A 25,636-nucleotide genomic window follows, 5' to 3' on the forward strand; every position below is an offset into this window, starting at 1 on the left:
TCACCGTTTTCGATTTCAAAGGTGAGGAATAGAAGAAAGTGACAAAGATTTGGTACAATTGAAGAGGGGCGTTTGCAGAAAGAAATCACAGATTTACTGGTAAGTTGGAGAGTACGAAGAAGAACTTGGGAAATTTGGAAGATAGAAGATGTAAAAGTGGTAAAAGATAAAAGATAAAAGAAAGGGTTATTTATAGGTTCAAGCGATGGCGGTTCAATATCAGCGGTGGTCGACCACTGCCTGACATGCATTAAATGCCTTGAAAGACTAAACCGACGGGACAGCTGCCAGATGCGTCATTGTCGAACCCGAGGGAAACGTCAGGTTATAATCCGATCGAGCCGTTAAAAAAATCATATCATTTCTGGCCACATTCTTTCTGAGAAACAAGGGGACTATTTGTATACAGTCGAAATAGATTTCGGCCTTAGCACGTCTGATCGAGTTCGAACGATGATCTATCGAAGTAAGATCCTGAAGGTAGAACAAACTAACCTCGAACCAGGGGAGACCGATCCATGTCGAGTTCGGTATCATTATCAAGCTCGAATCGAAATCGAACCATGATGCAGAGTAGATCTATCATGCTGATAATCCAGAGACCAACCAACATTGACCTCGAATCAATTCGAGGGCTCGAGCCAGGATCGGGCTCGAACCAAGATCACGGGCTCGAGTCGAAATCAAGCTCAAACCAAATTCGAGGGTTCTAAGCAAGATCGAGCTCGCACACAAAAGCCGTTGCAATCCCACTAGAGAGAATCTTGGCAGAAATTGTGGAAAAGGTGACTTATCATGGGTCTCCAACTGAATATTTATTTTATTATGCTTAGAGCCAAATCCCTCCACTATAAAAGGGCTTGGTTACCATTTCAGTAAAATAAGTTTTTCTAAGGCTTACATTGTAATAAAAGTGTTATATTCTTCTACAGTAAAGAATCGTTCTTTCAGATTTCTTAGATTGATTCTATTTGTTGAATCCTAAGATTCATTGTTCCTGACAACCTTATCTATTTCGTATTCTCTGCAATCTATATTTACATTTCTATTTATCCTTACATTTTGTGTTAAGTTACGCCACATATCCTCGGAACTGCGTATAAATTTAACTCTATCCATTTTTCGGGTAAACATATATATATATATATATATATATATATATATATATATATATATATATATATATATATATATATATATATATATATATTGGTCTAATTAATCTCAAACAAACTTCAAATCTGATTGACTCCGTCCAAGTTGGAATTGAATATACTGACTTTTGACCATAAGAATAGATTCTTTTACGCTTAAGAATATTGGGGAAATTACTAATTGAAATAGTCACTTTCACTTTGCGTGGGCTTGAAATCGAAAACCGAACCGATTAAATCGAATCGAACATGAGTAAATCGAACCGAACCGAAGTTGTTATAGTTCGATTTTGGTTATTAAAATCACAAACCGAATTAACCGAACCGAAATTCTATAAAACCGAACCAATCGATGCCCACTCCTAATTAGAGCCACATTATGACCAAAAATGCTCTATTATGGAAAAATGGGGGGGAGGGGGGGGGTTACCCTAATATAGGAATTATATATAATCTCAAAACCTAAATGTCAAATTAGCAAAACTTTTATAAGTATTAGATACTGAAATCTTAATAAATTGATAGTTGTTTTTTTCATTTTAATTTTTTGGGCCCCAATATTTCTTTTTAAAAGCTTTTACTCAATCAAGGGTGGAGCTATAATATTATTTATGGGTTCGAACGAACGCAACTCTACTTAAATTTTATATTCATATTAAAATTTTTATTAAATATATAAATATTTAATTTTAAACCCAATAATTAAAATAAATTATGTTAAGTGACAAATTCAAACGCCATAAGTTTTAAATAATGCTTTCGCATATGCATTCTCTATGTTTACCCAGAAATTCGAGTAAAAGTTAAACTTATTTAGCGGTTTCCAGGATACGTGATTCAATCCAATACTAATTGATAAGCAATGAATTAAATAGATAATCTGAATAGTAAAATAAATCAAACCAGTATTTTGGCAGTGCTTTCGACTTCGATTCGAGATGGTCTCAAGGTTGGGTAACAAGAACAATAAAGAACAAAAAATAAATACTGATGTGCAGTAATAGATAGTAAGTGAAATAGAGAAAGCAATGTATATGTATATGTTTATCAGTGAATCAATCTCCCTTACAAATGAATATGGTCCCTCTTTATATAGTACAATAATCGTAAATAAGGTACAATTCTAATAACGGAAACAAATCACATGATTGGCGTCAATAACCGCTTGATTCGATATGTTCCGTGATTTCCGCCGAGCTCTTCGGTCGGTTGTTAATATCTCGTCATTCCGTTATTATGCCTTACTCGAAGTCGGTCATGCCCTATCTCGATCTTCAACGAGCACTTCGATCTTCATGCTCCATGCTCTGCAATTGAGCTTGAGTCTGGTCTATTACGAGCTTACTCTCGAGGTAGCTCCTCGTGCCTATGAAATCGGACATGCCCGATTTCGACCATATATACTCTCCAAAAAAATTTATGATATGTCTATACATGACATTAATTATGTGAGACCTCTTTTTATCTCATAAATTTGTGAACTCATATCTTACACTTTTGGATCCACAAAATTACGACGTAAAAAAAAAGTTCTCTCCCTCCAAAACTAAAACACTATCGCTAGCATGCAATGATGCGACTCACGACTTTTGCCCCTAATCCATGCAAATGACTCTAATTTCTCTTTGGTCTTTACTGACATGCCTTTCTTGTCGCCATTAATTACGTACTTGCCCCTTTACCTTTCTTAAGCTATAATATAGTACTAATATATTCTCCATCAATGTTTTCCACTAATATCAACATATTCCATCTAAAAGTAGTCAACTTAACAATTACTATATTTACGCAGATTGTATATGATTGTAATCAAGTGGCATATAGTCCATACTAAGTGCCTCTATATATGGAGTTACGTGCCGACCATTCTGAACAAATACAATATTTTACCACTACTTTTTCGTAATCAATTCATCCTGCATATATCATTGCGAAACTTAGATCTTAGACAACGAGTGCAAAAGAGGCGGATTCAAATTTTAAACTTATGAGATAGTGTTATAATTCTTTTAATTTATTAGGTTCTTAATCAATAATTTATATATAATTTATTAATTTTTTAAGATAAATATAAAATTTGGACAAAAGTTATTATTCAACCGAATCCGTATCCGAAGAGCTAGCTCCGCCCCTGAGTGCATATGCTACTGTACTTTCTATTCTATAACTTTGTGACAATGGCTCGGACTTAATACAATCTAGCATATTTTGACATAAATTTAATTGAAACTTGAAAAATAAAGTTTTTGATGTTATGTTGTAAAACTAGTTTTTGGAAGTTGAATTTGGACATGTGTTTTACTTGAAAAAATTAAAGTTTTATGAGTGGAAAAAAAATTTACCCAAAAACTGGCCTAAAACAGTTTTTGGAACTTGAAAATTTTTCTTGACTTTTTTTTAAAACCGATATAAAAAATGATATATATATATATATATATATATATATATATATATATATATATATATATATATACCCTTTAGGGTGGGGACGGTATGGCACCCGTTAGTAGGGGTGACAACTAACAAACAAATGGGTTGTTTGGACTGTATTTGGGCTGGTCAATATGGGCTGACTCATTAAATGGGTCAGTGCTCAACCCTGTCCAAAGTTTACTTGGGTTAAGATGGGCTGAGTCGAAATGGTTAAATAATGGGTTGTAACTCAACCCGCTCAAATTGACCCAAATCTTTGCAATATTCTCAACGTTTAAACAAGCATACATAAAAATTATCTTATGTTTTAAACAAGCATACATAAAAATTATCTTATGTTTTAGAATAAATATCAATTCATGCCAAATGATGTCTTTCCTCAATTTGAATTTAGAATTTTATTAGATAGTTGTTCATCTTATAATACTAACAAAGACCAGAATAATAAACAAAATTAATAAAATTAGAACTTCCCCACCCACCCCAAACCCCGCCCTACCCCGAACCCTCACCTCATCCCTAAATAGAAATATTATTTAGAGTATTTTCTTTTAATGTTGTAGATAGAGTATTTTCTTCTCATTTCAACAAAATGAATATTTTTTTTTTATGACATAGAAAATATATTTTTCAATAAAATAAGTACTTTCTTTTCATGATATAGAAAAGTATTTTCTTTTTTACAAAATGAGTACTTTTTTCATGTTGTAGAAAAAGTAATTTCTTTTGTTACAATAAAAAGAGTACTTTCTTTTCATTATATAGAAAAGGTATTTTCTTTTTGATAAAATGAGTATTTTCTTTTCCTGTTGTAGAAAATATATTTTCTTTTATTTCAACAAAAAGGATATTTTCTTTTTATGTTGAATAAAAAGTATTTTCTTTTATTTCAATAAAATGAGTACTTTATTTTATTTTATTGTGATACCTAAAAAATAGCTCAGTACCCGTCCTTCATTTTATTGATATAAATTTTATTTGTTATTTTTCTGGTGTAATAATGTGTTTCTTCTTTATTTTCAAATTTTTTCATGTTTGATGATTATTTTTGTCAACAACAGTTAGTTTTGGAAGGTTGAAAAAGAGTTTTAGAAAATATTTTCTTTTCTCTTGATAGGAAAAATATTTTCCTCCGTTATTTAATTTGTTTTTTTTGCCACATTATCGCGCTTGACTTCACGTTGTTACTTTTGTTTACTGGTGGTTAGACGATGGCCTAATAAGCATTATTTATGTTGTGATTAAGTGTTTAATAGGAAACAATTTAAGTTAAGATGTCAAAATGAAATTTGGAGCAAACTTTAAGGGACTCTCTATGTATTTGGCCTAGAAAATATTTTCTAATTTTTTCATGTTTGGTTGGTTTAAATATTTGAAAAATATTTTTTTTACGAATTATTTTTAGTCCAATTCACATGTATTTAACCCAAATAATATATTAACAATATACCCCCCAAAAAATATAACCCCACCACTACCAAAAACAAATATATAAACTTTTTTCCTTCTCCACTTAGCCTCTCCTATCGTCTTCTTCTCTAAATAAATCCCTCCCAATCATCACTCTGCCCCTTTCTCTGTCAAATCTCTCTCACTAGTAAACTCTCTCTTTTAACCATTTTTTTTTATTATTTGTCTAAGAGAACGACAGTAGGTGAAGTTCCACACCAGTGCCGTTGACCCCTCTGGTTCCTTCGGCAAAAGCCCATCACTGTCTTTTATTTTAAAGCCATGATCATACTCCATTAATGGAGTCTTATTGGCTATTTTTCCGGTGGAACTTTCCAAGAACTTTTTTTATCCTAAAATAAGACACTAACCCTTGAAGAAATTTATCCTCTGTTTCAATTCTTTATCCTCTGTTATTTTTATTTTTCCTTTTCAATTTCATCTGGTATTATTATGTTGGTATTTTGATTTCTTCTTCAATGAGAAATTTATAAATTACCAGCTTGAAATTGCGAATTTGGGGGTATCTGGTCTGGAATTGTTTGAAGAAGCTGTGGAGTTTTATAATTATGATGCGAAGTTTTGTTTCTAATGGTGGAGAGGCGGTGGAGTTCGAGGTGATTTTCACAGTGATAGTTCGGCGGGAGATGGAGGTGCTTTATGCTGTGAAAATACATGTGGAGGAATTGGCCAAAATAGTGGAGGTGAAAATGAGGTGGTGATGAAGATAGTGTCTATGGAGGTGGCATGGTGGGATGATATCTGCAGAGAAGCCGGATAAAGGAGATGGAAGAAAAATTATAGTCTAATCTTCAATTGACACACAATATTTTGTATCCACGCTCTCAAAAAGAAGTGTGATATACTCACTTTGCCACCTCATGATTTGTGTCTAAGGGGTGGTCTGGTAGGGGGTATTAGAAAAAATAATGCAAGCATTAGCTCTATGCATTACTAATACCTTGTTTGGTATATTTTTTCAACCTGTGTATAACTAATACTTGTATTAGTTATACATCATATTTGGTATTATCCTATGTATAAGTAATGCATAGAAAACTATGGTATTAGTAATACCAAGGCTACTAGTGCATGCATTAGGTTGGTTAAAGACAAAATTATCCTTAAAGTCCCTTAAAACTTGAGAATATGGAGGACATTTTTGTAAACAACTATTTTTCTTAAAAATCATGCAATGCATTATAATTTTAATACACCACACCAAACAGTAAATAAGAAATAATATCTGCATAACTAATGCTTGCATTACTAACTCATACATTACTAATACACCTTATTTCGCACTATTCTTATACACCCTACCAAACGACCCCTAATAGGCATATTTTATGTTAAGATTAAGTATTTAATAGAAAACAGACTAAGTTAAGGTGTTAAAATAGAATTTGGAACCAATTTTAAGGGGCCGTCTATATATTTGGCCTATTTTCTAGCACATGGGTCAAGGTAGAATTCTAACATTGAACATTTTCATGGGTCAAGGTTGGTCAACATCATGGGTCCATTTGGACTAATAATTTTTATGGGTTAACTTAGACTAACACAAAACAACCCATTTTCAAATCGTTCTAGCCTAAACCCATTAAAGCTTGGGCGGGTTTGGGTTAGTTTTTCAACCCCTACCCATTAGGTTGGTAAAAGTACATATGCTTATATAGAATTTTCTTAAACTAGATTAAAATTTTGATCTTGCCACCTCTACCCGCAAACTAGATATGTGACGACCCGACTTGTCGTTTTAAGAATTTACGCACTGTTCAGTGACTTAAGGTCTCGAGTAGCTTCGCAATATGTATTATGACCCGCGGGTGTGGTCGAGTTTGATTTACTGAAGATTCGGAATTAAATTAAAAGAACAATCCTTATTTAGAAGCTTAAATGGAAAGAGTTGACCGGAGAGTTGACTTTCGAGTAAACGACTCTAGAATGGAATTTTGATAATGTCAATAGCTCCGTATGGTGATTTTGGACTTAGGAGCTTGTCCGAAAAATTATTTGAAGGTTTGTAGTGGAATTAAGCTTGAAATGGCGAAAGTCAAATTTTTGGGAAGTTTGACCGGGGGGTTGACTTTTTAATATCGGGGTCAAAATTCGATTCTGAAAATTTTATTACATCTGTTATGTCATTTATGACTTGTGTGCAAAATTTGAGGTCAATCGAACTTAATTTGGTAGGTTCCAGTGTCATTTGTAGAAATTGAAAGTTTCAAAGTTCATTAGGCTTGAATTGGGGTATGATTCGTATTTTTAGCGTTGTTTGATGTGATTTGAAGGTTCGACTAAGTTCATATGATGTTTTAGGACTTGTTGGTGTATTTAGTTGGGGTCCCGGGAGCCTCGGGTGAGTTCGGATACTTAACGGATCGAATTTGGATTTGGAGGAGGAACTAAAGCACATGGGCATCTGGTATGATCGCACCTGCGCGAACAAGGGCCGCAGGTGCGAACTCACGGATGCAAGGCATTTGTCGCAGAAGCGAAAATGCAAGGGCTGGCCAGGCACCGCGGGTGTGAAAATTTTTGCCTCGGGTGTGAAGACCGCAGGCGCGAAGAAATTACCGCGGGTGCGGATATCGCAGGCGCGAGAGTTTTGCCGCGGGTGCGAAGACCGCAGGTGCGAAGAAATCACCGCGGGTACGGACATCGCAAGTGCGAGATTTTTGCCGCAGGTGCGAAGACCACATGTGCGAAGAAAGCACCGCGGGTGCGAAAACCCCTGGGCAGTACAAAAACAGATGGGCTCCGAGCTTTTGCCATTTTGGGGCATATCAAGCTCGGGTTGGGCGATATTTAAGCAACGTTTTCACGGAAAAATTTGATGTAAATCCCTTGTGATCATTTTTACTCCATAATATTGAATTATCATCGAATAATCCGACTAGATTACATGTTTTTGAGGTGTAAATCAGGGGGTTTGAACTTAGGGATTTGAAGATTTGGAGGTCGACTTGAGGTCGGATTTTGGTAAAATTGGTATGGTTAGACTCTTGGTTGAATGGGCTTTCGTATTTTATAACTTTTGTCGGGTTCCTAGATGTGGACCCCACAAATGATGTTTGAGTTAAATTTAGGATTTTGTTGGAAAATTAGTATTTCCATATGAAATTTATTCCTATAATTAGTATTTACTGAATTGAATTTAATTTGTATAGATTTGAGCTATCCGGAGGATTTATTCAAGCAAGACGACTATTTTGAAATATCGGCATAACTTCAAAAAGGCAAGTGTCTTGCTTAACCTCGAGTGGGGGAATTACCCCTTAGGCATCGAGTCTTATGTGCCATTTGTGAAATGTGAAAAGCCGTGTACGCGAGGTGACGAGTACGTACTCAGTTTTATTGAGTTAAAGGCTTGAGCATATTGTATAGTAAATTGGATAATTTTTGGCATTTATTTAGTCATCTATTTGCCATGCTTCAATTCGCATTTATTGAATTTATTTTTATATAACGATTTGATGTGCATATTACCTATATATTTTTGTGAATTCCGTGAGTTTGATGGTTTGATACTCGTGGGATCTAATTTCATAATGAATTTTTCCCTCTGTAAATAATTAATTAAATGAGCTTAAGAAGAAGTGTTAATATAATTATCTAAATTTGGATTAATGAAGGTGTGCCCTATGTTGATTATTTTTCTATCTCTGTTGATTGTTTTTGAGGTTTTATATACATTGTGTGGAGCCTTGGGCTATTTGTTGTAAAATTAATTGATTGTATTATATCCTTGAAATTTGTTGTGGCCATTGGGCAAACTATAATGTGAATTGATTTTTGTTATGTTGCCGTGATAATTTTCTATGTAAATTGTTATGTTGTGTGAGTTGTTATTTTGAGGATATAAGGGTGGCATTCCATTGTTGATATTATGTGGGTATAAGGGTAGCATTTCACTGCTGTTATGTGTGTTGGGATATTGTCTGGCCGGAGCAATAAGGGTGGCTATAGGAGAGATAAGGGTGGCTATATGAGCGATAAGGGTGGCTATTGATATTGTAAGGGCAGAGGGATAAGGGTGGCTATAGGAAGGATAAGGGTGGCTATTGTGGTGATATGTGATGATGTGGAGTTGTTACGTTGGTGATTGTTATGTGATATTTATGATATTTCTTGTGTTTATTTTTATATCTTGTGTCGTTGGTCTTGTTGTTGTTAAATTGGTAATAGTTTGATTTATGCTGAAATTGGGGTCTGTGGCTATTGCTAAACGAATTATAATATGAAATGTGGGCACGAGGTGCTGGGAGTAAATAATGATGATATTGACACGTGAATTGTCCGTGCAATTGTGATATGAAACGAGGGCACGAGGTGCCGGAAAAATATGATAATTTAACTATAGGCTCGAAGTACTGTGGAAATATGAAAGAGGGATGAGACCCGTGTTTATGAAAAAAAAATTAAAAAATGGGCTGAGACCCGTGGTTGAATGATTATGAAATGAAGTATCACATGGTGACTTTTTAATTAAAAGAATTATATTCAAAATATTTATTTGGAAGGATTTTTATTCAAAAAGATTTATTGGAAAGGATTATATTCAAAAGATATTTACTTAAAGAAATTATATTTGAGAGGTATTTATTTAAAGGAATTATATTTGAAAGATATTTATTTATAGAAATTATATTTGAAAGAGAGTTATTTGGAAGAATTATATGTAAAAGATATTTATTTGAAAAACTTCAATTAATTGAGTGTAATTGTATTTATTAATTGTTGAGCGATATTAATGGTGTTCTTGTTGTCTGCAGTGCATATCACTGATTGTTTTATGTTGCATTTATTGTTATTTGTTTCTTATTATTTTGTATATTATATTGCAAAGGCTATTAGACTAGTGAGTGTCTTGACTGTACCTCGTCTCTACTCTACTGAAGTTAGTCTTGATACTTATTGGGTACCGACCACGGTGTACTCATACTATATTTCTTCATATTTTTGTGCAAAGCCATGTATTGGAGATATCGGACTTGAGCAGAGTTAAAGCTGGATCGTAAGGATTCAAGGTAGAGTTGCTTGGTCGACGCAGTCCCTTGGAGTCTTTTCCTTTCATTGTACTGTTAATTTTTAATCAAACAGTATTGTATATTCGGTCCTCGTGATCATCCCATGTATTAGAGTTCTTGACTCAGTACTACCAGTCTTGGGAGGTTGTATATTCATATTTGTTCCGCTGTTAGTTTTGATTACCTATTTAATTTTTTTTTATTAAATATAATTGAAATCGGCTTACCTAGTCTTAGAGACTAGGTGCCATCACGACGCATGTGGTGGAATTTTGGGTCGTGACAAGATAAAGGTGTCATGGCTGGTATACTGTTGTGAAAGCTTTTCTCACGTGTAACATCCAAGTTCTAATTTATTTTGAACCTTGCTTGAGTTCCCTTTTTCTTTGTTCTTTTTATTTCTTTTTGTCCAAATAATTTTTCTTTTCCACAGACCTCCCAATTTTCTATTTGTCGTTTATTATTTTTTAATATTTTTTTTATATTATATTATCTTATCTGTAATCTCTAGCAATAGAAGACTTTAAATTTTTAAAATTCCATAAAATAATCATGTCTCTTAATCTTAAATCAGTTATTTTTCTTCTTTTAAAATCGAAAACCTTGGGTCTTGATGAGAATTTTGGATTGAGATCAAATTTAATTTTGATAATTTTTTTTTTATTATAACATAAAAATTTGTGCTATTCTATGATTATTAAATATAATTTAAATCATTTACTACTAAATTATGATAAAAATTTCTAAGCGTTGCTTAGAAAAATATGAGATTTATGATTTTGATTTTTGGGAACTTGTAGTTTATCCAATTCGGCATTTACGTACATGGTATAATTAAACTATTGAAGATATTTTTTTTACTTTTCTTATCGTGATTGGTATAATTCCCTTATTGGAGATGTTATTTTACTTATGCACATTTATTTTTAGTATACAGAAAAAAATATAATTTCTTAGTGAAAATATTAATTTTACTTGTATTTTTAATTATAATGAGTGATTCTTTCTTTAAAATGCATTTGCTTCTTGATATATGAGATGTAATTTTTGTATTTGCGAAAAAAATGGCTATTAGTTATTACAAGGTGTACATTAAAGGAAATTGTGGCATCCGCCACTTTTAAATTCTAGATCCGTGTATGTTTGTGTGTATATATAGAATTTATTTGACTCTAGAGTGTGTGTGTGTTTGACTGACTGAAGAGATAAAGATAGATAGATAGATAGAGAGAGTTTGACTCGATTGAATAAGTGTATTAGTATATATTTTTTTGTCACAAAACAAATACAAGAAGTGGTTGTAGTAAAATGACAACGAAAAAATTATAATATAACTGCAATAATATTATTTGTGAGTAGAAATACACGAATTGGCTTGAGTCGTATTGGGAACTATCCTAAGAAACTATTTTAGCAGTGTAAAATATTTCTCCAAGATTAAACAAGCTTACCTCTACTTAAGAGGAATCAGCAAAATATTAAATTACAAACCCAGCTATTTAAAAGAGGGAACAAAAGAAAATAAACTACTAATTTTGAGAAGGAAAGACAACAAATGGAAGCTAGTGAAGAATGAAAAAACAAGGAAAGTTGCTCGTGATTTTTGCCTAAGTTGAATGCATATTTATAGGCTTTAAGATAGGTTTGAAGCATGACAAGGGTGTAACACTTGTCTTGAATTTTTCATGCAATTGTCATTTTTCATACTTCTTTTGTCACTTATCGTAGGCTTCTAGAATAGCTAAGACATTTGTCGTTCAGGATTTAAAATATAGCCATAGTCCCCTACTATTTCAAAGACTTTTTGAAATAAACTTGCTACCTTTGTATGGTTTAAATGTAATGAGTTTGGTGTCTTTTGGACTATGAACCAAACTTTGATCGATAAAGCTTGACCCACAGAATCACTGGTGAAATATAATATTTCTATGAACCAATAATTCTTATTGTAAGTCAGAGATTTTATCAATCACATTTCGACCCTCACGATTTTGCTGTTCAACGCGGTTTTGCGCCACTAGGCCATGCGCGTGCTTGGTTATTCATGAGAGCTCTAGAGATTAGGCCAAAATCTCATAGGAGCGGCCTCACTCCACTCTCATATAGGTAAATTCATCAAGTGTATACTGCTTTTAAATACACCATCAATAAGGACTATGAATTCATTAAGAGTTATAACTCAACCTCTCAATTAGTAGCAGTAAAGCACTAATTCTTAGTGCTTCAGTGTCAATATCTCCAATCACATAGGTTGGGTTACCATCTCTATTGACAACCTGTCAGCCTTAACCCCATCTCTTATGAGGTTTGAAAAATTAATTTTCTTTCCACATGTTTAATCAGAGAATCAGGCAAATTTATCTCTGACTTCACATAGTCAATGGAAATTATTTTACCGCTCAACATCTGCTTTATGACATTATGTCTCAATTTTATGTGTCTACTTTTACAATTATAAGATTTATTCTTTGCAATGGCTATTGCCGCTTGACAATCACAATGCATAGACACATGATGCAATACATCCTTTATTAAAGGGATATTAGCTAAGAAGTTTCTTAGCCACTCAGACTCAGAGCCAGCTAACTCCAGAGCTACAAACTCTGATTTCATAGTCGATCTGGCAATGATCGTCCGTTTAGCTGATTTTTACGATATTGCACCACCACCAAGGGTGAATACATAACCACTAGTAGATTTGGTCTTATATGAATCAGAGATCGAGTTTGCATCACTGTATCCTTCTAAAGTATAAGGAAATCCACTATATAGGATACTATAATTCATGGTTCCTCTCAAATATTTCATTAGTCTAGCTAATGCAGACCAATGCTCTCTGTTGGGATTATGTGTCACGACCCAAATTTCCCCTCCGTATGACGTCGTGACGGCACCTAGTCTCTACGACTAGGTAAGCCTAACAATTGCGGACTAATAAAATGAAAACATAATTTGTAACAACTAACCATTCAAAAATACACAGCAATCCCAAAACCCGGAACATCGTGAATCACAAACTACAGAAGAAAAATCTATATCTCTATACATTAGAGTCTAACAAAGGAAAAATACAGAAGGTAATGGACATTAGAAAGAGTAGAAGGGGACTCCGAGATCTGCGGACGCGGCATATATACTTTGAAGTCTCCAAAGCTGTTCCGGCTCACCGATAGTGCAGCTGATAAGGAGTACCTGGATCTGCACACGAAAAGCATGTGCAGAGAGTAGCATGAGTGCACCACAATCGGTACCCAGTAAGTGCCAAGCCTAACCTCGGTCGAGTTGTGACGAGGTCAGGTGAGGTCCTACTGGTAAATATATAATAAAACAATATAGAGTGTAATACCGCAATAAAATAAAGGCTGAAATTTAATAATAATGAAATCATAGAAGGTAACAGCTAAGTACACAAAAACACAATAGGAGATCTCCCGAGATATCATCTCGTAGTTCCAAATATAAATATGCAGGGGGATCTCCCAGAGTACCGTTATGTAGTCCCAAAGTAAATATGCAAGACAGGGGGATCTCCCGAAATACAGTTCTGTAGTCTCAAAGTAAATATGCAGTACATGGGGATCTTCTGGAATACCGTTCCGTAGTCCCAAAGTAAATATGCGGTACATGGGGATCTCCCGGTATACTGTTCTGTAGTCCTAAAGTAAATATGCGGTACAAGGGGATCTCCCAGAATACCGTTCTGTAGTCCCAAAGTAAATATGCAGTACATGGGGATCTCCCGTAATACCGTTCCGTAGTCCCAAAGTAAATATGTAACGCAAACAATAGAAATGCAACTACATCACAGAATCTTACGATTTAGACTAAGTACCACTTTACCAGTCAAGGAAGAAGCAGAAAATTAACTAAGCATGCTGCATAGAGTTCACATAAGCAATTAAGACAGACATGTTGTATTAGACTGAACAGGATAGCTACACATATTCGAATAACTCAATTAAGAATGAAAATAGATTAATACTCATTAAAATGGTATAACTAAAAATAAAAGGAAAACAAGTTGCTGCTCAGTAAGAAAATTGGGTTTTTCCACAACTAGCCCGTATACGTACTCGTCACCTCACGTACACGGCGCTCACATATCACAATAGTTCCAAAACTTAATGGGATACCCCCCTCCCCCCACAAAGTTAGGAAAGCCACTTACCTCGAACCGAGCTCAATCAATCGGTCACAATGCCTTTCCAACGAATATTCGGCTCCGAATGGCCCAAATCTAGACAAAAGCAATTACATATCATAAATATAACCATAATAGACTCATCTAATTAATGAAATCAACACTTTAACAAAAATTCTGAAATTAACTCAAAATTGCCTGTGGGCCCCACGTCTCAGAATCGGGTAAAAGTCACAAAATACGAATACTCATTCACTTACGAGTCTAACCATATAAAAATTACTCAAATACGACCAAAATTCCCCTTTCAAACCCCAAATTCCGAATTAAATGATGAAATCAACCATAGATTAGTGGAATATAACCATAAAGGAGTTAGGAATCATTACCCAAAAACTTCCTCCGAAAATCTCTCCAAATTTCGCCTTCTACCGAGCTCTCAATCAATTTTTTGTGTTATGAACTCAACCCTCATTTTTTAACCTTAAATTCTGCACATGTGCGTTCTTCTTCGCGAACGCGACATCACGATCGCGAACACGATGAACAATATTCCGCTAGCCCAAAATTTCTCCTTTGCGAATGCGAGGGGCCTCTCGCGAATGTGTACCTTCCACTGACGGACCTTTTGCGAACGCGGGAACCTCTTCGCGAACATGTAGGCTTAATGCCCGAAGCTCCCTCTGCCCCGTTCCTCTACGCGAACACGAGGACCATATCGCGAACGCGTAGGCTTAAGGTCCCACACCTTCGCGAATGCGGGAACAACATCGCGAACGTGAAGAACAACTTAGCTGCTTTTCCTAGATGCTCTACGCGATCGCGAGGCACCTCTCGCGAACGCGATGAAGGATTTTTCTACAATAAAATACCAGAAATCTGCCACTTCTCTAAATCCAAAAATGACTCGTTGAGCATCCGAAACACACCCGAGGCCCCCGAGACCTCAACCAAACATACCAACAAGTATTAAATATCATATGAACTTAATAGAATCCTTAAACCACATCAAACAACGCTAAAAACACAAATCACCCTCCGATTCAAACTTAAAAAACTTGAAACTTCCAAATTCGACAACTAATGCCGAAACCAACCAAACCACGTCCGATTGATCCCAAATTTTGCACATAAGTCATATTCAATACTACGAACCTACTCCAACTTCCGGAATCAGATTCCGATCCCAATATCAAAATTTTTACTACGGGTCCAAAACTCCAAAATTTCGACTTTCGCCATTTCAAGCCAAAATGAGCTACGGGCTCCCAAAACACATTTCGGACACGTTCCTAAGCCTAAAATAATCCAACGGAGTTAATGAAATCGACGAAATTCTATTTCGGAACCGTCTTCATACAGTTCCGACTACGGTCCAAATTTTAAGACTTAAGCTCTGATTCAGGGACTAAATGTCCCAAAACACTCCGAAACTCAAAACCAATCATCCCGACAAGTCACAATAGCAGAAATAGATATGGGGAAAGCAGTTAATAGGAGTTTGGGGCTCTAACTCTCAAAACGACCGGTCAGGTCGTTACATTATGAGTATATCCACTCAGTCTACACACATTATAGGTTATATCCGGCCTTGTAAAATTCATTAAATGCATCAGATTTCCAATAATCTGAGCATATTTAGACTGAGCAACTGGGTCACCATTATTCTTTTTCAACTGAGAGTTAGCATCAAATGGAGTGCTTACAGATGTGACATTAAAATATTTAAACTTCTTAAGAAGTCTCTCAACATAATGTTCTTGTGACAATAATATTCCATATTCACTCCTTATAACTTTAACTCCCAATATTGTATTTACTTCACCCAGATCTTTCATATCAAAATTAGCAAACATAAATAATTTTGTACTTTGCACAATATTTAAATTTGTACCAAATATAAGCATGTCACCAACATATAGACATATTATCACATAATCATTGTCTACCACTTTAGTATAAATACATTTATCCACCTCAATTGAGGAAAAACCATCTCTCAGTAAGACTTGTTCAAAGTTTTCATACCACTGCCTAGGAGCTTATTTAAGATCATAAAGAGATTTAATTAATTTACAAACTTTATTTTCTTGTCTAGGAATGATACAGCCTTCAGCTTGAACCATATAAATCTCTTCTTCTAAATCACCATTTAAAAAATATGTTTTGACATCCATTTGATAGATAAAAAGCTTACGGATTGAAGCTAAGACAATTAAAACTCGAATAGAAGATATTCTAGTCACTGGTGCAAATGTATCAAAATAATCTATATTTTGAGAAAACTCTTTTGCTACTAACCGAGCTTTATCTAAAGATCCATTAGGATTAGATTTTTTTTTGAAAATCCATTTACAACCAATAGGTTTTGCACCAGGAGGTAAATAAGTTAAAATTCATGTACTATTTTTCATGATACGATCAATTTCAACTTTTATTGCCTCTTCCAATAATCAACATCAAAAGAAGATATAGATTCAAAATAATTCGATGGTTCATTATCAAGAAGAAAAGTTTGAAAATCATTTCCATAAGAAAAACATTCCTTCATAGGCCTTTTGCTCCTTCTCAGTTCTTTGTTAGAGGTAATTTTATTATTTGTTTCAACAGGTGTATGGAAAATTTTATCAGACAATGGATAAATATATTCAAAGAACTCAGCATTTTTTGTCTCAATTATAGTATTGCAATTAAGCACATCACTTTTTAAAATAAGAAATCTATATGTAACACTATGTTCAGCATATCCAATACGCATACAGTTAGATGTTTTAGGACTTATTTTTCTCTTTTTGGGTTTAGGCAACATGATTTTAGCAAGGCATCCCCACACTTTTAAATATTTCAAGTTTGGTTTATAATCCTTCCACAATTCATAATGAATTTTGCTAGTTCTTGTATATGATATTCTATTTTGTAAGTGACAAGCAGATAGGATAGCTTCACCCTATAAATTATCATGAGCATTAGAACTAACTAACATAGAGTTCATCATTTCTTTCAATATTCTATTTTTTCTTTGAACTACTCCATTTGACTCAGGTGAATAAGGCAGAGTTACTTCATGAATACTTTCATTCTTTTTACAAAAATTATTTAAAGATAAATATTCTCCACCTATATCAGATCTAATTCTCTCGATTCTTCTACTAAGTTGATTTTCAACCTCAGTTTTATAAGAAATAAAAGCATTAAAGGCATTATATTTATTTCTAAGCAAATACAACTTAGTAAATCTAGAAAAATCATCAATAAAAGTTACATATAATATCCTTTACCACCTATAGTCATAGTTTGCTTTAGATCGCCTAAATTAGTGTGAATCAAGGATAATAATTCAGTTTCTCTATTTACAGAAAAACAAGTCTTTCTAGTACTTTTAGTTTTAGCACATATTTCACACTTGTTAATATTATTTGAGTCTAAACCAGATATTAAGCCTAGTGACTGCATTTTTCTTATATACGCGACATTAATATGTCCTAGTCTAGCATGCCATAAGAAAAAGACTAAACCATATAGGCAGAAGAAGATGCATTTTCATTGCTAGTATTAGAAATATTAAGCATAAATAAACCATGGTTATAATATCCATTGCCCACAAAAATATTATTTTTGGTCAATACGACCTCATCATTCTCGAAAGAAATCTTCACTCCAACTTTTTCTAATAATCCCACAGAAACCAAATTGGTTTGTATATTAGGAACATGCAATACATCACTCAATGCTAGAGTTTTACTAGATGTGAGTTTGAGAAGAATTTTTCCTTTCCCAAGAACGCGAGTTGTCCTTGAGTCACCGAGATAAATAGTTTCTTCTCATTCCTCAATTTAGGTGTATGACAAAAATTCATTTTTGTTTGCACAAATGTGCCTAGTAGCACTAGAGTCTATCACCCAATCTCTCACATTGGTCACATTATTTATTTGGGAAATGACCGCAACAACTATATTATCCGCTTTAGTCAAATTCAATTTTGACTTAGCGAGATTATCATTTATCCCAATTCTTCTCTTGCATTGAAGTGTATTTTTCTCGAAGGTTTTAATATTAACATTAGATATGTAATCATGTCTATTCACATACCTGTGTTTTGATATTAGTGTCTACCAAAATTGTGGATGTAATAACGTATTTGCAACATCATGGATATCTGGCAGGACAACTGAAACAGTAGCAACGAAAACAACACCAAATTTGATAGCACCATCAAAAATTTCCGTAGTAGTATTACTTGGCATGAAAATGACAATAATACTACTAGTGAAGAATAAAAAAGCAAGAAAAGTTGGTGATGATTTTTACCTATGTTGAATGCCTATTTATAGGCTTTAAGAGAAGTTTGAAACATGACAACACTTGTCTTGAATTTTTCATGCAATTAGACATTTTTCATACTTCTTTTGCATAGGCTTCTAGAATGAGCTAATACATTTGTCATTTTGAAATATAGCCACAGTGGCTTGTGTGGCTTTGTCAAGCTTTAGCTTGCTTTAAATATTAAATCTTTAACTTCTTTAATAGCTGAACGTTTATGGAGTGAATTAATTTACTAATTTTAATTATTAGCTTTTCCTGTATTCTCATTGCATACGGAGGAAATATTTAATGTCCCACCAGTTGGAAGCTAGACTAGCCTAGATATCTTGCGAGTATTATCTAGTTTTAGTAATAAGATATTTTAGTCAATTAGGAATAATCGTTAACGAAATTTTATTTAGATATTCTACAGGCAAATATTCTCACATAAAAAATAATAAAAATATATGAAATGCATATCACAAATGAATATTCTGTGACGAACCTTTATGTGTTGCATTCAAGAGCACTGTTTAATTTGATCGTCCATTTTTCATTTGACATGATTATGAAAGTGAAATTGTTAATATAAATATTTAATATTTAAAAGAACGTGGGATCATAATATTTGAACATTTTCTCTTTTATAAAGTCGAGTTTAAGAATTCGAAAGAGTAAAAATGGAGTTTTTGAAACTTTAGTGAGCGCTTGGACATAAGAATTGTAAAATTTCAAAATAGGGTCAAAATATTTTTCAAGTAAAAATGGTATTTGAAATTTAGAGTTGTGTTTGGACATGAATATAATTTTGGGTTGTTTTTGAAGTTTTGTGAGTGAAAATTTTGAAAAACAGTTTTTTTGAGTTTTTTAAATTTTCGAAAATTTTCAAAATGCATCTTCAAGTGAAAATTAAAAATTTTATGAACAAACGCTGATTACGAAAAAAAGTAAAAAGTTTTTGAAAAAAAAAAAAAAAATTTCTTATGTCCAAATGGGCTCTTATTATGATATCTAAGTAAGACTTTTATTTCAAAAAAAAAAAAATGATCAATATGCTACTCAGTACTCACGACTAGAGTTACCTTGAGTGACAATTAAAGCAATTTTTATTGGATGACAAGACATTTGTGCTATGATTTTATTACTTCAATTTTATACATGCACATCAAATTTTTTATATACTTACACAAATAATATCACACTTTTAAAATTTATTTTTCTTCAAACATAATGCTCAATTAAATAGCAAAAAAAGAAAATAAAAACAGAATATATTTTCATTCATGGATGTTCCCAAAATGACAATTCTCGTTTAGCGTTTTGACCACTAAGACCCAAACCAGGTCTGGTCAAGTCAGTCAAATGTCCGTTTCTACAGTTTCCACTTTCCACTGGCTCTCAGTGTCAAGATGGTAATTTGAACTGAATACAGTGGCAAGTGTTAAGAAATATTTTATATTTTCACGGCCCCACCCCACTTCTCTATTTTTCAAGTCTGAATATATCCTTTTCTCAGTCCTTTGCTTAAGCTTCCCACCCACCCCCCTGTCTCCCTCCGTACTCTGATTGACACAAACACTCATATACTGATTCTCAAGTGAAATCCGTAGATCTGAGCCCAAAATCTCCCCTAAAACCCTAATCCAGGTAAGCATTCTCTTCATTTCAGCTCTCTGTTGTTGTTTTTCGTTTTATAACGAGCAATGAGCTACGCATTTATAGTGCATCTATGGCTTTTTGAATAAACTTCTTTTGAAGACGATTCACTGAGATCTAAGTGATTTTCGAGTTACTATGGCGTTTTGATTGTTGTGAATGTACTTTTTTGGCCTTCAATTTTATGTGCATTTGTGTAAATGTGAGGGCTTAGAGTTGGATATTCTCTACTTGGAGGATTTTTCCTGTTTATTTTTGCTCTACTCAAAATTATAATGCTTTCCTCATAGTTGTAATGTGACTTAATCTAGCAGTTTCCAACTGCATTTCTTAAGCGAAGGTGAAAATTTGAAAAGATAAGAATTGATATTCCTCCCCATATCTAAAACTTAGTAGAGGTGTTAAACCAATTTTTAAGTAATGTTGAATATTTTGTGGCCTACTAATATGGAGTGACAGCTCAATAGCTCATTTTAGTGTTGTGGTTATGCCATTTATTCTGTGTAACTTTCTGCAAATTTCATCATCAATCCCTGAGATATGTGTTCTGGGTCGCCCCCAAGGCTTAGTTCAAGTGGCACAAGTTGAGGGACTTGTGACTTAAGGACATAGGTTCGAGCCATACGAGCTAAGCCTGGTATTTATGTGGAGAAGGTTAGAGTAGCGGACTCATTATCCTCGAGTTCTGAAGGCAGCGGTTGTCCTACAGGCTGGCCCCAGATGGATTACTCGGTCATCAAAAAAAGAAAGAAAGATATATGTATTCTAGGTTGAAAGCTTAGCTTGGTTTTTGGAATCATTTTCAGGATTGGTCCAAGTGAGTGAAGATGGCAGAAGCAGATGCTCAAGCTCCTGTTCTTGACGAAACAACTTGCGGTTCCCTACTACAAAAGCTGCAGGCAATTATTTATTTATTTATTTATTTGTTTGTGAATTTAGCCTCAGTTTTTAACTAATTATTTAAAGGAACCAATCAAGTATTCTCTTAAAGTATATACTATATGAATGTAGCTGATGGCTGAAAGAAATTTGTCTATTGATGCAGCAAATTTGGGATGAGGTCGGTGAAACTGATGATGAGCGGGACAATATGCTTCTTCAGATAGACCAAGAGTGCCTGGATGTCTACAAGAGAAAGGTTGACCAGGCTGTGAAGTCACGGGCTCACCTTCTTCAGGCATTGGCAGATGCCAAAGTTGAACTCTCCAGGCTGCTATCAGCCCTGGGAGAGAAGACATATGTTGGAATTGTGAGTGACCTTTACTTCATTTTTGTTTTGGATGGACAGAACTACTTATACTTATTTTTGTTTGAAGTCATAATGTTGCTTGCTTTTTCTTATGTCTGTTTTCCTTCCTGTGATTGATTCTCTAGCCTGAGAAGACTTCAGGTACAATCAAGGAACAGCTTGCAGCTATAGCACCAGCACTGGAAAAACTGTGGGAGCAGAAAGATGATAGGATAAAAGAGTTTTTTGATGTGCAATCACAAATTCAGAAGATAAGCAGTGAGATTGCAGGAACTCGCGAGCAAGTTGAGAGTCTTACAGTGGACGAATCTGATTTATCTCTTAAAAAGTTGGATGAGTTTCAGGCACAGCTTCAAGAGCTCCAAAAAGAGAAGGTATAACAACAAGAAAATATTTATAGGCTGCTTATCTGGTTCTGCTTCCTGTTAGATACTCAATACCTTCTTGTTTGATCTTGCAGAGTGAGAGACTACAGAAGGTCCTTGAACTTGTGAGTACCGTGCATGACCTTTGTGCTGTTCTTGGCATGGACTTCTTCAGTACTGTCACAGAAGTTCACCCAAGCCTGAATGATTCAACTGGTGTACAGTCAAAAAGTATTAGCAATGATACTCTGTCAAGTCTGGCTAAAACTGTCTTAGTATTAAAGGAGGATAAGAAGCAGAGATTGCATAAGGTAAATGTCCTTACTCTTTTAAGTTGATCATTTCGCTATTCTTATTATTACTTCTCATCATGTTCCGAATACATTGGACATATTTTGCAATGTGTATTCTTCAAAATTTGGATCCTCCAAGCACTACTCGTCTATACTGCTTAAACAGAGTATCTCACTCTCTGCTTGCCCATCCTGTGTGCATGGCTGGAGTTTCTTTCCTTGGAATTGTTTCAGTCTATTTGGACCTTGCACAATTCATTCAACTGCATATGACAGCTGTAGACAGTACTTAGTTTAGCACTTTACTTCAAACATGTTATAGCCAGTTATCTCTCGTCCACATGATGAACATTTCACTCAGTCCCCACCTCTTTGAATTCCACTCCCTTCTGATTGTATTCCCTCATGCAGCTTCAAGAGTTAGCAACTCAGCTAATCGATTTATGGAATTTGATGGATACCCCAGAAGAAGAAAGGAGCTTGTTTGACCATGTTACCTGCAACATATCAGCTTCAGTAGATGAAGTGGCCATTCCAGGGGCTCTTGCTCTTGATCTGATTGAACAGGTATTAGGAGGTGGAGATTGATCTTAGAATCCACTTCAAGTGCTTTAATAGCTTGTCACTAACTGCTTTTCTGTTGTTATTGTCAAGGCTGAAGTAGAAGTTGAAAGGCTTGATCAACTAAAAGCTAGCAAGATGAAGGAGATTGCTTTCAAAAGGCAGGCTGAACTGGAAGACATTTATGCTCGTGCCCACGTAGAGATTGATACGGAGGCTGCTCGAGAAAAAATTATGGCACTGATCGATTCTGGGAATGTTGATCCTGCAGAGTTACTAGCTGACATGGACAATCAGATTGTAAATGCAAAAGAAGAGGCTCATAGCAGGAAAGAAATATTGGATAAAGTTGAGAAATGGATGGCAGCTTGTGAAGAAGAGAGCTGGCTTGAAGACTACAACAGGGTATATTCTCTTGTATTCTTCATGTTGTCTTTCCTCTCTCTTTTTTGTGTGGATAAATTCTTCATGCTGTCTTGTAAATGAGCATTTGGGATGAGTAGAACTTGATTTATAAGTATATTTGGCAGAGCTTGATTTGTCAGTGTATTCGGTAGAGAATGCGCCCTTTTTCATCCTTTCACTTTTTTGATATGCTTCAAAATATATATCCTAGTGATCCAGTTCAAGAAGCTAGTAAAGCATTCTAATGAGAGTGTGAACTGAGATCTCTTGAACACTACTGGTTTGCTACTTATGTAATGAAAATCTAAAGTAAGAAGCTGCATATGAATTTCAATATGGTCATCATATTTAAGATAAAAAGTAACTGACGGCATTGGTGAAACTTGCTAACTTTTATACACTTATGTGTTACATACAATTATATGCCACTAATCTGTAGTAGACATCTGTCCCAAAAACACAATTTTGGTTCTTCCCCAGCACTTCTACATTATTTGGTAACTAAGAAACTACAAGTAAGTGAAGTTTGCTAGTTATATGATTTAAAACCAAAAACATTTTGGTATTTGGGTAAAATGGGGTTTCCATGCCTGTCGTTCATCAAATCAACATAAAGGTATCTCTCCCCGGGAATCATGATGATAACATGTCATAAATAATGGTGAAACAGGACGACAACCGATATAATGCAAGTAGAGGAGCACACTTAAATTTGAAGAGGGCTGAAAAGGCTCGGATATTGGTCAACAAAATTCCAGGTAAATCCCAAATTCATTTTACATTAATGTTAAAACTGCGTATTTTGGGTATTGGTGTTGGCTCTGCTTGATATTTTTCTGGGATGATGCAAGTACTTTCAAGGATCTATCTTAGTGTCTTTCATTACTTAGTTCAGCTTTCCATTTTAAGGAGCTCAAGGATTCTTTCTTACTTGACTTGGAAGTAACAATTTAAGATCCATTTCCTTTCTGTGCTAAACAAGATTCATTTTACTGGTGCATATGTCGCTGAGTCTGAATTTTAAATTTGGTTATGCAGCTCTTGTGGACTCCTTGGTTGCAAAAACCAGAGCATGGGAGCAAGAGCGAGACACCACATTCACTTATGATGGCGTTCCACTACTTGCCATGCTAGATGAATATATGATGCTCAGGCACGACAGAGAAGAAGAGAAAAGAAGGTTGAGGGTAAGTCCACAGTCTCTTACCTCTTCTGGAGTTAATTGGTGAAGAGAAGCTTGATTTTGCATTAATTTTTTGCTTGTCATTATACCAAGAATAGTTTGAAGGCCTCACTAAATGTTTCATTTGGTATCCGGCAGGACCAGAAGAAGTTCCATGAGCAGATAAGCAAAGAAGAAACAGTATTTGGATCAACGCCAAGCCCTGCTCGACCACTTGGTCCAAAGAAGGTAACAGGCCCACGAGCAAATGGCAGTGCCAATGGGCCGACAAGCAGAAGGCTGTCACTTAATTCCCACCAAAACGGTTCCAGGTCAACTAATAAAGATGGGAAGAGAGACACCAGACCAATTGCTCCTCTGAACTATGTTGCCATGACAAAGGATGATGCAGCCTCTCACATTTCTGGAAGTGAGCATAGTCCTAGCACACCTTAGTAACTGCTGAACAAGAGATGTGTACTCATATACCATTGTGATGTCTTCTATTGTCATTACTAGTCTAGTTCATGTAGTAGGATAAGTATGTGGACAGTGAGTGATCAGAGAGTAGACCTAATAGTTTGTGCTATAGTCATTAATATCAGAAAGTTTCTCGAAATATTGGCTCTTGTTCTGTGAAAACGGAAGCACTATACCAAACTGTAGTGATGCGATATCTGATCATCGTCTAGGAGTATTTTTGTTACAACTGGGTAGTTGTAGACTAGCCCTGTCAACTTAGATTCAAGAACATTGATTGCTCAAGATTAGTTTGATTTAGTGCTCAATTATGACAGGAATTGGAGGAACGCAGGTGAGGTGATGGTATGAGAGATAGCTACCATATGTAATGCCTAAACATGCAATGCCTAAACATGCAATGCAAATCTCTTTAGGTTGAGTATCGATGTGCAAAAGTGAGATGTTATTCTAGGATTTGAGGGAAATCCTTCAGTTGATTTTATTCCGAGATGGAGTATATGATTCTATAAATGTGGCGACTCTAAACCTGGGCAATTTGAACACTAAGATTAGAAAATATAATTTTAAGAACGTAATGATTGTGAATGAAATCAGTAGAAAAAGAAAATGAATTGAGACAAACATCGTTTTATTGATTTGAAACGATTCGTAATACAAGATGCTTCAATTGGAACTAACTAAAGTTTCAATTAGATTCTGAACTTCCATGATTTAAAACGATTCGTAATACAAGATGCTTCAATTGGAACTAACTAAAGCTTCAATTAGATTCTGCAACTTCCATGGTGATTCCTGAAGAAGAAGAAGAAGAAGAAGAAGAAGAGAAGATGATTAGGAAGAGAATTAGATCGAGAGAGAAGAGAGAGAGAGAGTTAGGGTATCAGAATTATCGGTGCATAACTGCCTTTCCGTTAGTCTGTTAGCTGATATTTAGCTAATTGAAAATCTAA

At 34.7% G+C, this 25,636-nt stretch overlaps 1 protein-coding gene across 1 annotated transcript; it reads left to right on the forward strand.

The window, feature by feature from the left end:
* Positions 1–20,018: 20,018 nt before the first annotated feature.
* LOC104086447 (65-kDa microtubule-associated protein 1-like) lies at positions 20,019–24,822 on the forward strand. Its single transcript, XM_009590695.4, has 10 exons — positions 20,019–20,159; positions 20,975–21,067; positions 21,214–21,417; positions 21,543–21,791; positions 21,878–22,093; positions 22,487–22,642; positions 22,730–23,041; positions 23,712–23,799; positions 24,080–24,228; positions 24,363–24,822. Exons 2-10 carry the CDS (start codon positions 20,996–20,998, stop codon positions 24,657–24,659), a joined length of 1,743 nt encoding a protein of 580 aa, XP_009588990.1. The 5' UTR covers positions 20,019–20,159; positions 20,975–20,995; the 3' UTR covers positions 24,660–24,822.
* Positions 24,823–25,636: the final 814 nt, after the last annotated feature.

The sequence above is a fragment of the Nicotiana tomentosiformis genome, chromosome 7, assembly GCF_000390325.3.
Source record: "Nicotiana tomentosiformis chromosome 7, ASM39032v3, whole genome shotgun sequence".
Classification (NCBI taxonomy): Eukaryota; Viridiplantae; Streptophyta; class Magnoliopsida; order Solanales; family Solanaceae; genus Nicotiana; species Nicotiana tomentosiformis.

Excerpts from the sequence above, each read along its gene's own strand:
- LOC104086447 (XM_009590695.4), top strand. The coding sequence starts at position 20,996 with ATGGCAGAAGCAGATGCTCAAGCTCCTGTTCTTGACGAAACAACTTGC. Across the intron at positions 21,792-21,877 it reads AAGAGCTCCAAAAAGAGAAG|AGTGAGAGACTACAGAAGGT; the intron begins GTATAACAACAA and ends TTGATCTTGCAG. Across the intron at positions 22,094-22,486 it reads AGAAGCAGAGATTGCATAAG|CTTCAAGAGTTAGCAACTCA; the intron begins GTAAATGTCCTT and ends TCCCTCATGCAG.